The sequence below is a fragment of the Dermacentor albipictus genome, chromosome 3 (genome assembly GCF_038994185.2).
Source record: "Dermacentor albipictus isolate Rhodes 1998 colony chromosome 3, USDA_Dalb.pri_finalv2, whole genome shotgun sequence".
Taxonomy (NCBI): domain Eukaryota; kingdom Metazoa; phylum Arthropoda; class Arachnida; order Ixodida; family Ixodidae; genus Dermacentor; species Dermacentor albipictus.
This window is the reverse complement of record NC_091823.1, coordinates 60410952-60426028: the sequence shown is the minus strand read 5'-3', so window position 1 is coordinate 60426028 and position 15077 is coordinate 60410952. Positions and strand designations below refer to the sequence as shown.

Genomic DNA, 15077 nt, shown 5'->3' with positions numbered 1-15077 from the left:
CTTTATTGTTGACTAAGTTTTGGGGGAAGAGGTTTGTGTCGGTTTCACGCCGGAGTCGCGGTGTCTCACCACCGTGTCGGACAAGAAGTACTCACGTGAAGTTGTCGGGCTCTGAGTGAGCGATGAAGCAAGAACGTGAATAAGTACCAAGATGTGTGAGCCGTCAAACTTTAGTGTGCCGTTATGGCGCAGGCAGTGAAGGTTTCATAATAAAACAAGGATTGACGGTGACGTCAGCCCCTTTTCAGTAAATGTCTTATGTAGTGAAAAATTAAGGTTTCAGTCGCTCTTATTTGTACGAAGACGCTGTAATGATTCGATCAGATTAGTTTGCATTCATTCTTCATGATAACAGCAACCTTCTATTTGCATGAGTTATCCTGTCCATCCGCTTTTTTTTCTTGATTTACATCAAGAAGTCTTGTCGCCGCCTGGATCCTGCTTATGCTTTTACAAAGTCTCCAAACCATGCCAGCATTCCCAGCAAGTAGGCCTCGTCTTTTGGCATGTTCTTCGGCTGGCATTTCTACGAGGAACCAGAAATTAATGTTGACAATGTTAAGCACATCGTCAAAAGAGTAGTAGTATAGTAGTGAAATGACCTTCGTTCACAGTAACACTTCCAACTATAAGCGTACATGCAGATGATGCCACCGTTACAATCCGATAACGATACTTTCTCAACGCGGGAAACGCCAGTCCACGCGTGGTTGCATTTCCAGATAGATCACTGTCGTGACTCGAGATATTTGTTACAAAAAACCTAAATCACAACATCCTGTACGAAAAACAGAGCTCCAATATTTTATTTACTATGACGGTTTCCTTCCTTTGTCTTAATTTCAAGCATACTATGTATAAAATTGGATACAATCTCGGGTAATGTGTACGTTCAAATTTGTGGCAATCACCACACGCAAGCGCATCATAGTTCTTGCATTATCTTTTTCATTTTTTTTTTCATTCAGCGTTGGCACGGTGCATGGCTATGCGCATGCCAGTACTTACAGTCGCATGCACTATAACTTGCAACTCCCTTGTTCGTGTTTGAAGAGGCTCCAGGGCTGCGCGGTGACTTTGACATGCGAAATAGTGGTTTAATAAATACTAATTTTTGTAGCCTTGATAAGGTCTGGAATTCACCGTGTCTGAGGAGCCGTACAGTTGTGTAGCCCCTTCGACCACGGGCACCGGTGTTGCACATCATATTGCACGCGAGTGTGCGTTCGTTTTACATATATTTGCCAAGATAAAACGGGTGCAGTTTCTTTTTTTATTTTTATTGATTTGTACATACTGCAGCCCTATTGGGCTATTGCAGGAGTGGGTATGAAAAGCAGAACAATGGCAAATTAAGGCAATATGAAGAACAATACAGACGCAATGAAAGTAACTACCTATTCAATGGTCGCTAGAGGTAAGTGTAAAGGCAGAGAACGAGTATTACCAGGCAAAGAATTCCAATTTTCAATAACACGGGGAAAGAAACTGTATTTAAAGTATCTGTACAGGCAAATTAAGGCGCAATGGGTAAGTGATGGTGACTTCTAGTATTGGATGGTTTAGCAGTAGTTAGAGATCTGATGAAATCCGCCAAGAGGAGTTAATATGCATAATTTTTAACGATTCCCTGCGTCGGCGATCTGAGAGCGGTTGCAAGCCAAGGGAAGGAAGCGCTGCGGAAGGTGAAATATCCCTATCGAACCTGGGACATATGAAGCGTATCTCTTTCTTTTGGATGGTCTCGATTTCATTAATATCGCATTGCTTGTGCGGATTCCAGACAAGAGAAGAATATTGGAACCCTTTAAGCTTCCAGTCGTTTTCCATTGCCATAGATTTTTCCCGAAAATCCAGAATAACAGGGCGCGGATGCTCTCTGCCCTTTCCGCAGATCATGTGCCAACGCTCAATGCGGGGGGGCGTAATTTGCAGCGTACCCGAAAATGTGTGTGCAACCCTATCTAGCAACATGCTATCATTTGCATCGGGATTGTCGTCCAAACCGCGTATAATAACGTTGTTGCGACGGGATCGGTTACCAACGACATCATTCTTGGCAACTAACTGAGCCACAGTTCCAGTTAGTGTTTCTATCGCGGATCAGCTTTTTTCAATCTCAACTAATAAATCTCAACCAATCACGCAATATTTCAATCTCAGCCAAGCAGCGGAGTATTTTAAGCATAGCGTTGCCTTTCCACCGATACTGTTTAGCACCTACCTCGCATGCGCGGGGTTTACGGCATGCTAACTGTAACAGCAACGTTATACCGGCAACTCCGTGCTTAAGTGCTGTATTAAGGAACATATTTAGATATTTGAAATCGTCGAAAAGCTGCTATGAAGAATTAAATCACCTATGATGAAGCTTGGCAATAATCGATGCTCGTAGTCATGATATGATGCTTTTGCAGGACTGTTGCTCGCTTTCCTTTATTTTATTTCAGAAGCTTCTACAAAACAATACTTGCGCGTTTGCGAGCGACAGATTTGGCATGCGCCCTTCTTTATTGGGATTTTGTTGCTTTCTTTATGGAGGACTACGGTGGCTGTGGAGCCACTATAGATATCTTTCAGTATTTTTACATACGGCTCGTTTACACGCTGATTCCGTAATGCCTCTATGACTGCTGAGCTTTCGACTGAATCAAACGCTTTCTCGTAATCAATGAAAGCTATATATAAGGGTTGGTTATATTCCGCACATTTCTCTATCACATGATTCATAGTGTGAATATGGTCTATTGTTGAGTAGCCTTTACGAAATCCTGCCTGGTCCTTTGGTTGACAGAAGTCTAAGGTGTTCCTGATTCTATTTGCGATGACCTTAGTAAATACTTTGTAGACAAGCTGATCGGTCTATAATTTTTCAAGACTTTCGCGTCCGCTTTCTTATGGATTAAGATTATATTGGCGTTCTTCCAAGATTCCGATACGCTCGAGGTCATGAGGCATTCCGTATACAGCGTAGCCAGATTTTCTAGAAGAATCTGCCCACCATCCTTCAACAAAACTGCTGTAACCTGATCCTCCCCTGCTGCCCTCCCACATTGCATAGCTCCCAAGGCTTTCTTTACTTCTTTCGGCGTTACTTGCGGGATGTCAAATTCCGTTAGACTTGTAGAGCCGTGGTAAACGAGACGGACACACGTCTTTTCGGTAACAAGGTTTAGTTTATTCTGTCAAAAGAGAGAATTGAGCGGGCGCGCGCAGCGCGCCGGATGTGGCGAGGGCTTTAGAGAGCGAGAGGAGAAAAGAGGGAAAAGGAGCATAGAGAAGTGCGGTGCACGGACCTAATGCGAAAGGAAGGCAGTAAACACAGTAACAAGAAAAGGGAGCTCGCGCACGACGTTCGGCACAGTGAGTCGGATCATGTGTCCGTGTGCCTGGTGTCCAACACTCGCGAAGGTCCGCTTACGGGAGGCCCGCGGGACGCCCCGCGGAGTTGTTTATGGCTGCGGGGGTGGTGCGCAGCTCCATCGCCACGCCGCCACAGATTGCTCCCCCCTTAGAGAGGAAGCTGAAGCGACGAACGATGCTCACAATGCACAAGTGGCAGCCCAGTGAACGCGACGAAGAGGTGACGAACCGCGCACTTGCAAGGAGGAGTCCGCGTGTTCCGGGGAGGCGAAGTAATTAAGCGCGGGTGCCTCGCTGAATGCTGGCTTGAGTCGCTCAAGCGCGATTGTATCTCGTGTCCCATTTACGTCGACGACGAAGTTAGAAGGAAAACGTTCTAAAACGGGGAATGGCCCGAGGTAGTGGGGCTGCAGCGAGCCGCGCGCAGGGCCGTAACGCACAAAAACATGTGTGGCTGTCTGCAAGTCCGAAGTGATGTACACTGCACGGGGTTTGTTAAAACGCGTAGGCTGCGGACGGAGGTTTCGGAACACATCGCGAAGCTGGTCGACGTACTCGCTTGCTGTTAGAGAGGAGGTGAGGGTGTTTTCTTCGAAGAAGTCGGCTGGCAGGCGAAGCGAGGTGCCGTAAACAAGCTCCGCAGTAGCGCAGGAGAGGTCCTCTTTGAAGGCAGATCGAATTCCGAGAAGCGTGAGCGGAAGTCTGTCAACCCACTTGTTTGGGCAGCCGTGCGCTGTGAGTGCTGCCTTGAGATGGCGATGAAATCTCTCGACGAGGCCATTTGTTTGAGGGTGGTAGGAGGCAGTTCGCAAGCGTGCTGTTCCGAGAAGTTGAAGTAGCTCCGTGAAAAGGGACGATTCGAATTGCCGGCCTCGATCAGTGACAACTTTCGTTGGACAGCCAAATCGGGATACCCAAATGGAAACAAAAGCTGCGGCGACAGTAGCTGCAGACATGTCGGGGATAGGTGTCGCTTCGGGCCAGCGTGTAAAGCGGTCGACACATGTCAGAAGATAGCGATAGCCTTGGCATGGGGGTAGCGGGCCGACAATGTCGACGTGCACAACGGAGAAACGTTCGTCGGGTTACAAGAAAGGCGTTGTGGGGGGGGACAGGGTACCGCTGAACTTTCGCGCGCTGACAAGGTGCGCACGAGCGGACCCAGTCTCTGATATCTGCGTTCATGCCTGGCCAGACGAAGCGTGATGAGACAAGCTTTTGGGATGCGCGAATGCCTGGGTGTGCGAGAGTGTGATATGAGTCAAATATTTGCTTGCGGAAAGAGGTGGTTAGGTAAGGCCGAGGTGTGCCCGTGGAGGTGTCGCAAACGATTGGCACATCTTCAAAGGTAACTAATTCAAGCTGAAGAGATGTTGACGCGTCACGTAGGTGACGGAGCTCAGAATCACTAGCTTGTTCTGTAGCCAATTCTCGGAGGTTGAAAGGAAATGATGTTGAGATAGAGCTCTTGGAGCGACTGCGCGTGATAGCATCCACGCGACTGAGGGCGTCAGCTGGTGAGTTGTCAACGCCGCTGACGTGGCGTATGTCAGTTGAAAACTCTGAGATGAAAGCGAGCTGGCGCACCTCACGTGGAGTGTATAATGATTCAGAGCGGCCGATTGAGTAGGTGAGAGGCTTGTGGTCAGTGAAGATTGTGAAAGAGCGGCCTTCAAGTAGGTGTCGGAAATGCCTCACGGCGAGAAACATGGCGAGCAACTCACGGCCGAAAACACTGTAGCGTGTTTGTGCGGGGGTCATGCGTTTTGAGAAAAAGGCAAGGGGCTGCCACCCACCGTTTACTTTTTGTTGCAGTACCGCTCCGACCGCAGAGCTGGAGGCATCCGTCATGAGCGATAACGGATAGTTGGGGTTGGGATGAGCTAGCAGTGTGGCATCGGCCAAAGCGTGCTTGATAGAATTGAAAGCTTCATCTGTTGTGCTGTCCCAGGGCAGTGCGGTTGACGATTGTTTGCCGCAGAGCAAACGCTCGAGGGGTTCCAGCAGCAGAGCACAGTTTCTAATGAATCGGCGGTAAAAGTTTACCAGGCCTAGAAACTGGCGCAGCTTAGTGATTGAAGCTGGCTTCGGGAACTCCATGATGGCTTGCACTTTGTGGGGAAGAGGGCGGATGCCGTTGTTATCCAAGCGATGGCCGAGAAAATCAAGCGATGGTACTCCGAACTCGCTCTTGGCAGTGTTGACGACGATACCATTTGCTGATAGGCGCTCAAAAAGCTGATGGAGATGTTGGAGGTGCTCTTCGTGGGATGAGCTTGCCACAAGCAAGTCGTCAACGTAGGCGAAAACGAACGGCAGACCACGTGTGACTGTGTCGATGAACCGCTGTGATGTCTGTGCGGCATTTCGGAGACCGAAAGGCATTCTCAAAAACTCGAAGAGGCCAAATGGGGTAGTAATTGCTGTTTTTGGAATGTCTTCTTGTGCGACAGGAATTTGGTGAAAGGCTCGCACCAGGTCAATTTTGGAAAACACTGTAGTGCCATCCAGTGCCGACGTGAAATCTTGGATGTTAGGCAGTGGGTACCGATCCGGAATGGTTTTTGCGTTCAGGGATCGGTAGTCCCCCCCACACCGCCTCCAGTCACCTGATTTCTTGGGGACCAAATGGAGCGGGGACGCCCAGCTGCTGGACGATGGTCGTACGATTCCAAGTTCTAACATGTGTTCGAACTCTGCTTTGGCAATTTTGAGTTTGTCCGGGGCGAGTCGTCGTGGGCGAGCAAACACAGGTAGACCAGTTGTTATGATGTGATGACGTACATCATGTTGTACGGGCTTTGTCCAGTCTGGTGGTCGCGTGAGGTTGGGGAACTTTTGAAGGAGGCAAGCAAAAGGATCACCAGCAATTGCTGTGGTTGGGGCGACTATAGGCGAGTCACAGGAAACGACGCCATGAACAGAGAGCAACGTAGCAGTGTCCAGCAGGCGTTGGCGTTTCACATCGACCAGCAGTCCATGGTGGTCCAGGAAATCAGCGCCAATAAGAGCACGGCGAACGTCAGCGACGAGGAAAACCCAACGGAACACGCGGCGCAGGCCAAGGTTCAGGGTGAGGGACCGCGACTTGTAAACAGGTATCCTGCTACCGTTGACAGCTTGAAGATAGGAGGTTGGCGGTGTGGTCCGGTCGGAACGTTGCGCGGGAATAATGCTGACCTCCGCCCCGGTGTCCACCAGGTATTGCTGGCCTGTGGTTCTGTCCATGACATGAAATAGGCGACTTTTGCTTTGGCTCTGACCGGTTGTCGCCATTAAAGGTCGGCCGGCTGGTTTCCCTGCCATGCACAAGGACGGAGGCAGTGGCGCGCCTCCTGCTCGAAGCGGCGGTGATAAAAGCATACCCGTGGTGGCGTTTGAGACCGGGAGCGTTCTTGTCTTGGACGCCGTGATCTACTCGAGCTGCGGTACCTTCCGTGACGGGGTGAAGTGCGATGACGCTCCGCAGCACACACTAATTGTTCAAGGCGATTGCAGAGCACGTCGATGGGAGACTCGGCGGAGGATGATGTTTGTGGCGCTGAACTCGCGGTGGTGCTGGATGATGTTACGTTGCACACCGCTGGCGTCACCACCTCCATGACTTTGTCCGCCAAGCTGGCCAGGCTGTTGAGGTCCATCACCGTGGCTGTAGCGAGTACCATCTGAACGTTTACTGGAAGGCGCTGCATGAACAGTTCTCGCAGGAGGCGGTCATGGCTTACTGTTGTGTTGTCGCTCATGAGCTGTCGCATACGGCGAAGGAGCTGGCTTGGCCGACGGTCTCCCAAGTCCTCTGCGGAGAGCAACTGTTGCATGCGGGATCGCTGCGATGTTGTTGTGCGCTCGAGAAGTGCGGCCTTAAGATCGCTGTATGGAGTGGCGGGAGGCGGTCCAGAAAGCAGGTCGGCAACTTCTTCTGCAGCAGTAGGCGACAGCGTCGAAACAACTAGGTGGTACTTGCGTTGTTCCGTGCGAACGCCAGAGAGAATAAATTGCGATTCCGCTTGAAGAAACCAAACTGCAGGGTTGCGGTCCCAGTATGGTGGCAGTCGGATGGAAACTGAAGAGACGTCTTGTTGCTCGGTCGTGCCCGTAAGTTCAGTGTCTGGTTCCATCTCGTTGCTGTGCATGGCTCCACAATAACTTCGGCAGTGCCGCGAAGAAAACTACGGGTCACCACTTTGTAGAGCCGTGGTAAACGAGACGGACACACGTCTTTTCGGTAACAAGGTTTAGTTTATTCTGTCAAAAGAGAGAATTGAGCGGGCGCGCGCAGCGCGCCGGATGTGGCGAGGGCTTTAGAGAGCGAGAGGAGAAAAGAGGGAAAAGGAGCATAGAGAAGTGCGGTGCACGGACCTAATGCGAAAGGAAGGCAGTAAACACAGTAACAAGAAAAGGGAGCTCGCGCACGACGTTCGGCACAGTGAGTCGGATCATGTGTCCGTGTGCCTGGTGTCCAACACTCGCGAAGGTCCGCTTACGGGAGGCCCGCGGGACGCCCCGCGGAGTTGTTTATGGCTGCGGGGGTGGTGCGCAGCTCCATCGCCACGCCGCCACAGATTATTCCCCTTTTCATTATCTTCCTGGGTGCCAATGGTACTGTATAGATCTCTATAGAACTGAGCCACTTGAATTTTGTTATCCATATTAGTAATGATATTGCCGGTTTTGTCTCTTAGCGCATACGTCTGATTCTTGCCTATTCCTAGTGTCTTCTTCACTGCTTTTAGGCTTCCTCCATTCCCGAGAGCGTGCTGAATTCTATCCATATTATACTTTTTTATGTCAGCTATCTTACTCTTATTGATTACCTTACAAAGTTCTGCCAGTTCTATTCTAGCTGTAGGGTTAGAGGCTTTCATACATTGGTGTTTCTTGATCACATCTTTCGTCTCCTGCGATAGATTACTGGCATTCTGTCTAACAGAGTTAGCACCGACTTCTATTGCACATTCCTTAATGATGCCCACAAGATTGTCGTTCATATCTTCAACACAAAGGTCCTCTTCCTGAGTTAAGGCTGAATACGTGTTCTGTAGCTTGATCCGAAATTCCTCTATTTTCCCTCTTACCGCTAACTCATTGATCGGCTTCTTATGTACCAGTTTCTTCCGTTCCCTCCTCAGGTCTAGGCTCATTCGAGTTCTTACCATCCTATGGTCACTGCAGCGCACCTTGCCGAGCACGTCCACGTCTTGTATGATGCCAGGGTTAGCGCAGAGTATGAGGTCTATTTTCTTTCTAGTCCCGTTATTCGGGCTCCTCCACATTCACTTTCGGCTATCCCGCTGCTGCCTCACAGGTCTGACCGCCGCCGTGGTCAGTTGCTTCGCAGCTGCTGGGGACTGAGGGTCAAGGTATGATTGTTGTATTCATATAGGAGGTTGTGGCCAAGTACTGCACCAGGGTGGTCAATCCTGCTCTGGTGAGGGAGTGCGTTACCGGTTGTGCTCACCGGGATCAGGCTGCACTCCAGGCCTGCTTATGCAATTGTATCAGCACGCGGATTTTTTTTTAATCCGGTGGAAAATTGCGCGGGACCGGGATTCGAACACCATGGTCCTCTTGCACGCGAGGTAGATGCTCTACATCTACGCCACCACTGCCGTTAATGTCACACTCCAAATGCCGACTATAGACTACAAGCTTACCTTCACTTCATCGATAATAGTGCTGATATTCACGTGGTAGTCTGTGGCCATACTCTGTAATGCAACAGAAACGGGCTGCGTATCAGGCTAGAGGAATAGCACGTCATCATCGCATATGAATAGGCTGAACTGAATTGTTGCTCTCGAGTTATCGCTTGCTGAATCAAGTGATGTCATGTAGGTCCTTTTATCATGTGTGGCGGTGACCTAAACCATAATTATGGCCTCAATGCCCATTTTTATTTGCGTTTTGCTGTTATTACAATCAACCTGTTACATTCTACCGCGAGTGTGGGCATCCGTGTAATTTCTTTCCTTTTAGATTAAAAGTTATTTTTTTGTTTGTCATGATTTGAGCCCATAGCTCCTAAAGAGGTGGGATACACAGTTTTTAAATCTCAAAATGGAACGCCGTCCTCATCTTTTAGGCAAAATCTGGTATAAGGACAGAAGAAACAACAGAGTGTGGTAGATCGCGAGGAATGAGGTGCGGCAATAGCTTAGAGGTCGTTCAAATATTGTGTCAATTTTTTCCGTGTTTGTTTCATAAACTTTTGTTGTTATTGCTATTGTCTGAATGTAATTAACTTCATACGGTGCGTATATAGCAGTAGCTGTAGGAGAATAGTGATCACATTTCATAATAACAGGATATCCTCTAGAACAATGTCAATAAGGCACTGAAAATGACGTCAAACATGGCCGTAGTTGCACAACCTAGGTTGGTTAACGTTTTTTTTTTTTTGGAGATTTTGCGTAGACTGACGCTGAGCTACTTTTTTACAGATGCTATCAGCATCTACGTTGCTTTACTGAAAAACCTACACACTTATCTTTATTTTTATTATCATTTATTATTTGATTTCGTAATCTCTATGACAACGAACGTGACGTTCTTCAGAGGGTGGTAAACCGATTATATACCAGACCATTTTCAGAGAATAATATTCTCGAGAATAATATTCTCGCACCAGACCTTGAGAAGAAGTTTGGTAACAGCAACGAGGCGGTGTACGTAGACGCGGCGCGATATGGAGGAGGGAGAAGCGCGCACGCGATAGCGGTTGTAGACCGCTCGGGTAGGTGCCTCGCGAGCGCCACGGTGACCACGGGACACACGGAAGCGGCCGAAGAAGCCGCGATAGCCCTAGCGCTCGTCGCGGTGCCGAACGCTGCGATCGTGATCAGCGACTCGCAGGCGGCAATCCGCGGCTTCGCGCGCGGTCGTGTCTCGCGGGAAGCGGCCCGCATACTCCGAATTTCTGACGACGGGGACTCGTCTTCGCCCTCGCAACCCCAAAATTCTACGGTCTTCCTCCTCTGGACCCCGGCACACACCGATGTTCCGCTAGCGGGAAACGAGGCGGCCCACGCCACGGCTCGAGGTCTCACACGCCGAGCCGCCGCTGATTATGTGGCCGCCTCCGCCCCCGAGAGCGGGGCATCGGATCTGCCGGATCGGGACACTACAACAGAAACACAGCAACAAGAAACACACTGGGCGTGGGGCGATCGCCTAACCACGTTCAGAGACCTCACCCAACACTACAGACTCGAAAGACGCAAATTCCCGCCACCACACGATAAACTGAACAGGAACGAGGCCGTGACGTTACGCTTGCTCCAGACACACACCTACCCTAGCCCCGCTATCTTACACCACTGCTATCCGCGTTTGTACCCAACAGACGCGTGTAAAACATGCGGACGCAGAGCAACGCTGCGACACATGCTCTGGGAGTGTACCGGCAACAACGGTAATCAAAGCAGCTCCGTTGGCGACGCGTCCATAATCGCGGCTGTTGCCAGAGTAGAAGGCTCGAGCTCCGTTCTTCCCGACGCCGCCCCGGATGCGGGAGCCGCCGGGGACCTTCTCCGTAGGCGTCGCCGCCGCTGGGAGGCGGCTATCAGAAGTTCAGAGCTGGCAGACCAGCTCTGGGCCGTCCGGCAAGCCGAAGATGCCGCTCGAGTCCAAGAACTTCGAGCCGTCACCTGAGGCCACCACATCAAGAACTGCCGGACTATTCTTTACTAAAGTTTCTTCTTCTTCTTCTTCTTCTCGCACCATGGCCCCACGCGTCGCAGGCTTACAAAGCGACGCGGTCACTGCTACGTTTCATGAAAGCGACTAGCCTCAGTGACCGACTATAGACGTGAAGTTATGGACATCCGCACGTACTCACACTGACAGCATCTTCTTTCCTCCTTCTCCTTTATTTTCTTTCCTTAAACCCCTTTTCCTGTGTAGGGTAGCAAACTGGATGTGCGTCTGGTTGACCTCCCTGCCTTTCCTTCCTTCCTTTGCATCCTACTCTTTCTCTTCCTCCTCCTACACACTTCCAGACTACTGCCTCTCACAATGCAGTAACAACAAAGATGTATTGTTCTCTTCCGTTCTCCAATGGCTCAAGATAAACAGTCTTGAGTATGCTGCACTCAAGCAAGCTGGTTTGTGTGTAATTCTTGTGGCGTGTTTGTCGTTTTGTGGAGTCGCAATGTAAAAGGGCTGGCGTCGGGACGGCAATTGCTCTTTCTGCGTAATGCTGTGTTTGGACAGCAAATATATTTTAAGTCCCCTCACGCCTTATTCTTTTAGAAAGCATTTGCGTCTCATTAGTTCCTCTCTTTCGTGTGGATGAAGCGTGCTGCTCAGATAAGCTCTCACATTATTCGACGTGGTTAAATGTGACGCCGTCAATGAAAGGCGACGTGAATATGCGAAGATATTGTGGGCGTGTTTGCACCCTCATTACCTCTTGACACTCATCTATGCTGATGATGAATTCTCAACCCAATTCTCAAAAAGATGCTGCCACATCTGGTATCAGCACCACTCTTAATGGTAGTCAAATTATTTTGAAGGTTGCGTTGGGGAGTCATATAGAAATATAGAAAATGAAAGCGGTAGGACTTACTTTAGACGCCGCCTCCATGGCTTGAAAGATCTTTTTGACACAGTTCGGAAACGCAGTGTTAAATTCGTCGCTTTCCTAGATGAGAATAGTACGTTTGAAGTACATGTGAGCACTCTCAGCCACGTTTTGACTTGTCCTTACTTTGAGATCGTCCACATAGGCGTAGCAGACGCGGATGACGACGCACGCTCTTTTTATTTCCTGCAAGGTAGAGTTTACAAGTATACAATGGCAAGCCGCACATGTTCCAGTGAGCGTCCGAGATGTATAGAAACATTTTAGCTTGCAAACTTAACATAATCATAAAACAAGCACGAATTACAAAGGGCCGACTTTTTCGATGAAGTAGTAAGAGTGTCACCTTTTCAATCTAGTAGACAGCTGGATTCGTTTAGTTTTCGGGTGGCGCTGACTGTTTATGGTATACACAAGGTTCATTCACATTAAATAGACACCTAGACGGTAACAGTAATCGCTGTTAAGAATGGCGAGCCGCTAAGCAGGATTGCCACCCGATTACGACAAGGGGGGGAAAGAGGCGCATTCCGCACCCTCTCCGTCACTGCAGCTAGGAGGCGTTTGAAGAAGCGGCCTTTGTGCTGGAATCCGCCGCCTTCCACCCGCCCCATCGACATTGTGACGGAACGAGTTCGGTGTTTGAACAATGGTTCCGGAGTTCCCCAACGCGGAGCTGATTTGACACGCATGGACAAACTGCCGCGGGAACGACGTATTTTGGGGCTTCTCACGCTTCGGCATGACGCAAAACAACGAGCGACCCTCGATCGGCACCGATAGTTCCCGGAACGGCACCCCTCCAACGCCGTCGTTTGGGCATCGGAATGTGTATGCCTTTGTGTCTGTAAACTGATCTGCAGAGCAGCGGCGAGTTGGTGATGAGTAAACGAACAGTCGCCGCCTCGTATGGCCGAAGGATCGAGTGTATAAAAACTGTGGTTGTGCGAATGCTGAACACACTTCTCTTGAGCAGTCATGTTAGACTGATTCACTTCTCTCATGCAGTCATGTTGGACTGATACTCTTTTTCTCAAGCAGTCATGTTAGACTGATTTAATTTCTGTTAATAAACTCTTTTTCCTCGTTCTCGATGAGAAATAGTTCTTCACTTCATCAACGATCTCAGCGTAAATAAGTTGGACGACGGCATGGGCCAGCTACCTCCGAATTCATGCCGTACTCCAATCTTGGCAAAGGACCACGGACGATGGGATTGAGCCCCCAATCCTGACATCGCTGCATACATGGAAGCGCATGTTGCTTTACGCAATTTCATTACCCTTGACCCGCACATTACTGCAGTGGTATTGTGAGTGCATTGCGAATGAAATTATATTTCAACATGATTCTAGCTGGCGAAAAAAGAAATATTTGATATTGCCAGCTCACTGAGTATTGTGGATACGTGACAGCTCAAGGCCAGACCACTACCCTTCAAGCCCTGTCTATAGCATCGTAATTTGAAATATTATTGTCGCTTGAGATAGGTAACACATTATGAAGATCACGTGATTGCACGTGAAATGCAGAAAAGGAAAGGAAAAGCAGGGAGGCCAACTATCAAGTGACTATTTCGCAAGGACGAATGTTTAAAATGCACTATGCTTAACGATTTCACCCAACCCGAGGAAAAAGTACCGAACTCTAGCAAAATACAGCACTTCAGTGAGCGGGCCAGAGTGTGCTTACCTCTGTCAGTAGAACGATGAACTGGACTATTTTATGCTATAGCATGTAGACGTGCTTTGCAAATGGTGCAATTACTTATAGAAAACGCACCACTGCGCAGTAAGCTTCGGCGCTTCCTGTGCAGTGATTCATGCCTTTGTCTTCGTTCGCAACGCATGTCTAAGATGCTTGGTCTTGTGTTTGGCTGACCGATTAGGCAAAACTCAATGTCGAAAGTTTCCGAGTTAGGCACGAAGTGCTACCTTTGAAATCGCTGTCGCGCATCGTGTTGCGTTTGTGTCCTGCTGGACACTTTGTGCAGTGTCGACCGTAGCGTACGCGTTCGTTAATTTTGTGAAGTTCATAGCGTTCAGAAAGTGGTCCTAATCCGGTAAGCCGGTGCGGCGGCTCATAGAATACATGGCGTTCTGCTGATGAACATCAGGTCATGGGCTCGATTCCTCGCCGCGGTGGCCGCATGGGGGTGGAAAGAAAAAAAAGATCGTGTACCGCGATTTACGAGCACGTTGAAGAAACCCGGGCGACTTAAATCAGTCCGATACTGTTCACTAAAGCGTCCTTCACAGAGTGCTGTGCCAGCCGCGGAATGATAAACCCCACAATTTGATTTAGCATGTTCATGAATTTATCCACAGTGGTTCTACCTGAATCTCACCACAGCAAATAATCGATAACTAAACGAAAAAGAGCGGCCTCCAGATGTGTTTTCTTCCGCGAGCAAAAGCTGCTTGACAGTAAGCAACGAACATAAGATACACACAGCGGGAAGGTCCGTGATAAATGCACTCATAAGGGCGACACGCACATGTTACATGCTCAACTTGACACATATGCACTTAATAATGAACAATAGGACAATGCAAGGGGCGCATAGAGAATACATATTGTGCTTAGAAGTTCTCCATAAATGTTGTTTCTGGAAGTGTTCATCTCTTCCACGCACTCTTCTTTTAAGCGGCCGTGTGTCACGGAGGTTTGCAATTATAAAACGGACGTTTGGGCAAGTTGGTAAGCCATTTTGAGCAGAACAGCGCGTATTTTGGCAGGGACAAGGAGGGACAAGTCGTCCGTGTCGTGTCTCCCTCCTTGTCCCTGTAAAAATACGCGCTGTTCTGTTTACAATTATAGCATGCTTCAAAGCATTTCTGTCGGGTGTCGTGTCTTTGTCACCTTAACGATAGTCGGCTCCACTCCAAGCATCTTTAGTTGCTCCCTGCAAGACGCAAACAGGTCTGCGGCGAACTTCGCTGATTTGGCTAGTTGAATGGGATCTAGAAAAGATGGGAGAAGACAGCTTGCCACGTCATTCCTTCGATATTCAAATATAGTTTTCTTCTTATGCAAGCAGTTCTCACCCTGCTCCTAACGACTAACGGGAATGAAACATTTTTTTGTATAAAATTTCTTAAAAATTGCTCTGCAACAATTTTATCACGTG

General features: G+C 49.0%; 1 protein-coding gene across 8 annotated transcripts in view; it reads right to left on the bottom strand.

The window, feature by feature from the left end:
- Positions 1 to 386: 386 nt before the first annotated feature.
- LOC135898758 (uncharacterized) overlaps positions 387 to 15077 on the bottom strand; it is a 139783-nt gene continuing 125092 nt past the window's right edge. For 6 of the 8 annotated variants that reach the window (XM_070535502.1, XM_065427894.1, XM_070535503.1 and 3 more), the window contains 5 exons: positions 14810 to 14910; positions 12074 to 12133; positions 11933 to 12007; positions 9018 to 9071; positions 387 to 526 (listed from right to left, as the gene is read on the bottom strand). In XM_070535502.1, coding sequence (XP_070391603.1) covers positions 443 to 526; positions 9018 to 9071; positions 11933 to 12007; positions 12074 to 12133; positions 14810 to 14839 — 303 coding nt within the window. In that variant the 5' untranslated portion in view covers positions 14840 to 14910 and the 3' untranslated portion in view covers positions 387 to 442. The remainder of the gene's footprint in view (positions 527 to 9017; positions 9072 to 11932; positions 12008 to 12073; positions 12134 to 14809; positions 14911 to 15077) is intronic. The other 2 variants (XM_070535501.1, XM_065427895.1) reach the window with 1 other exon arrangement.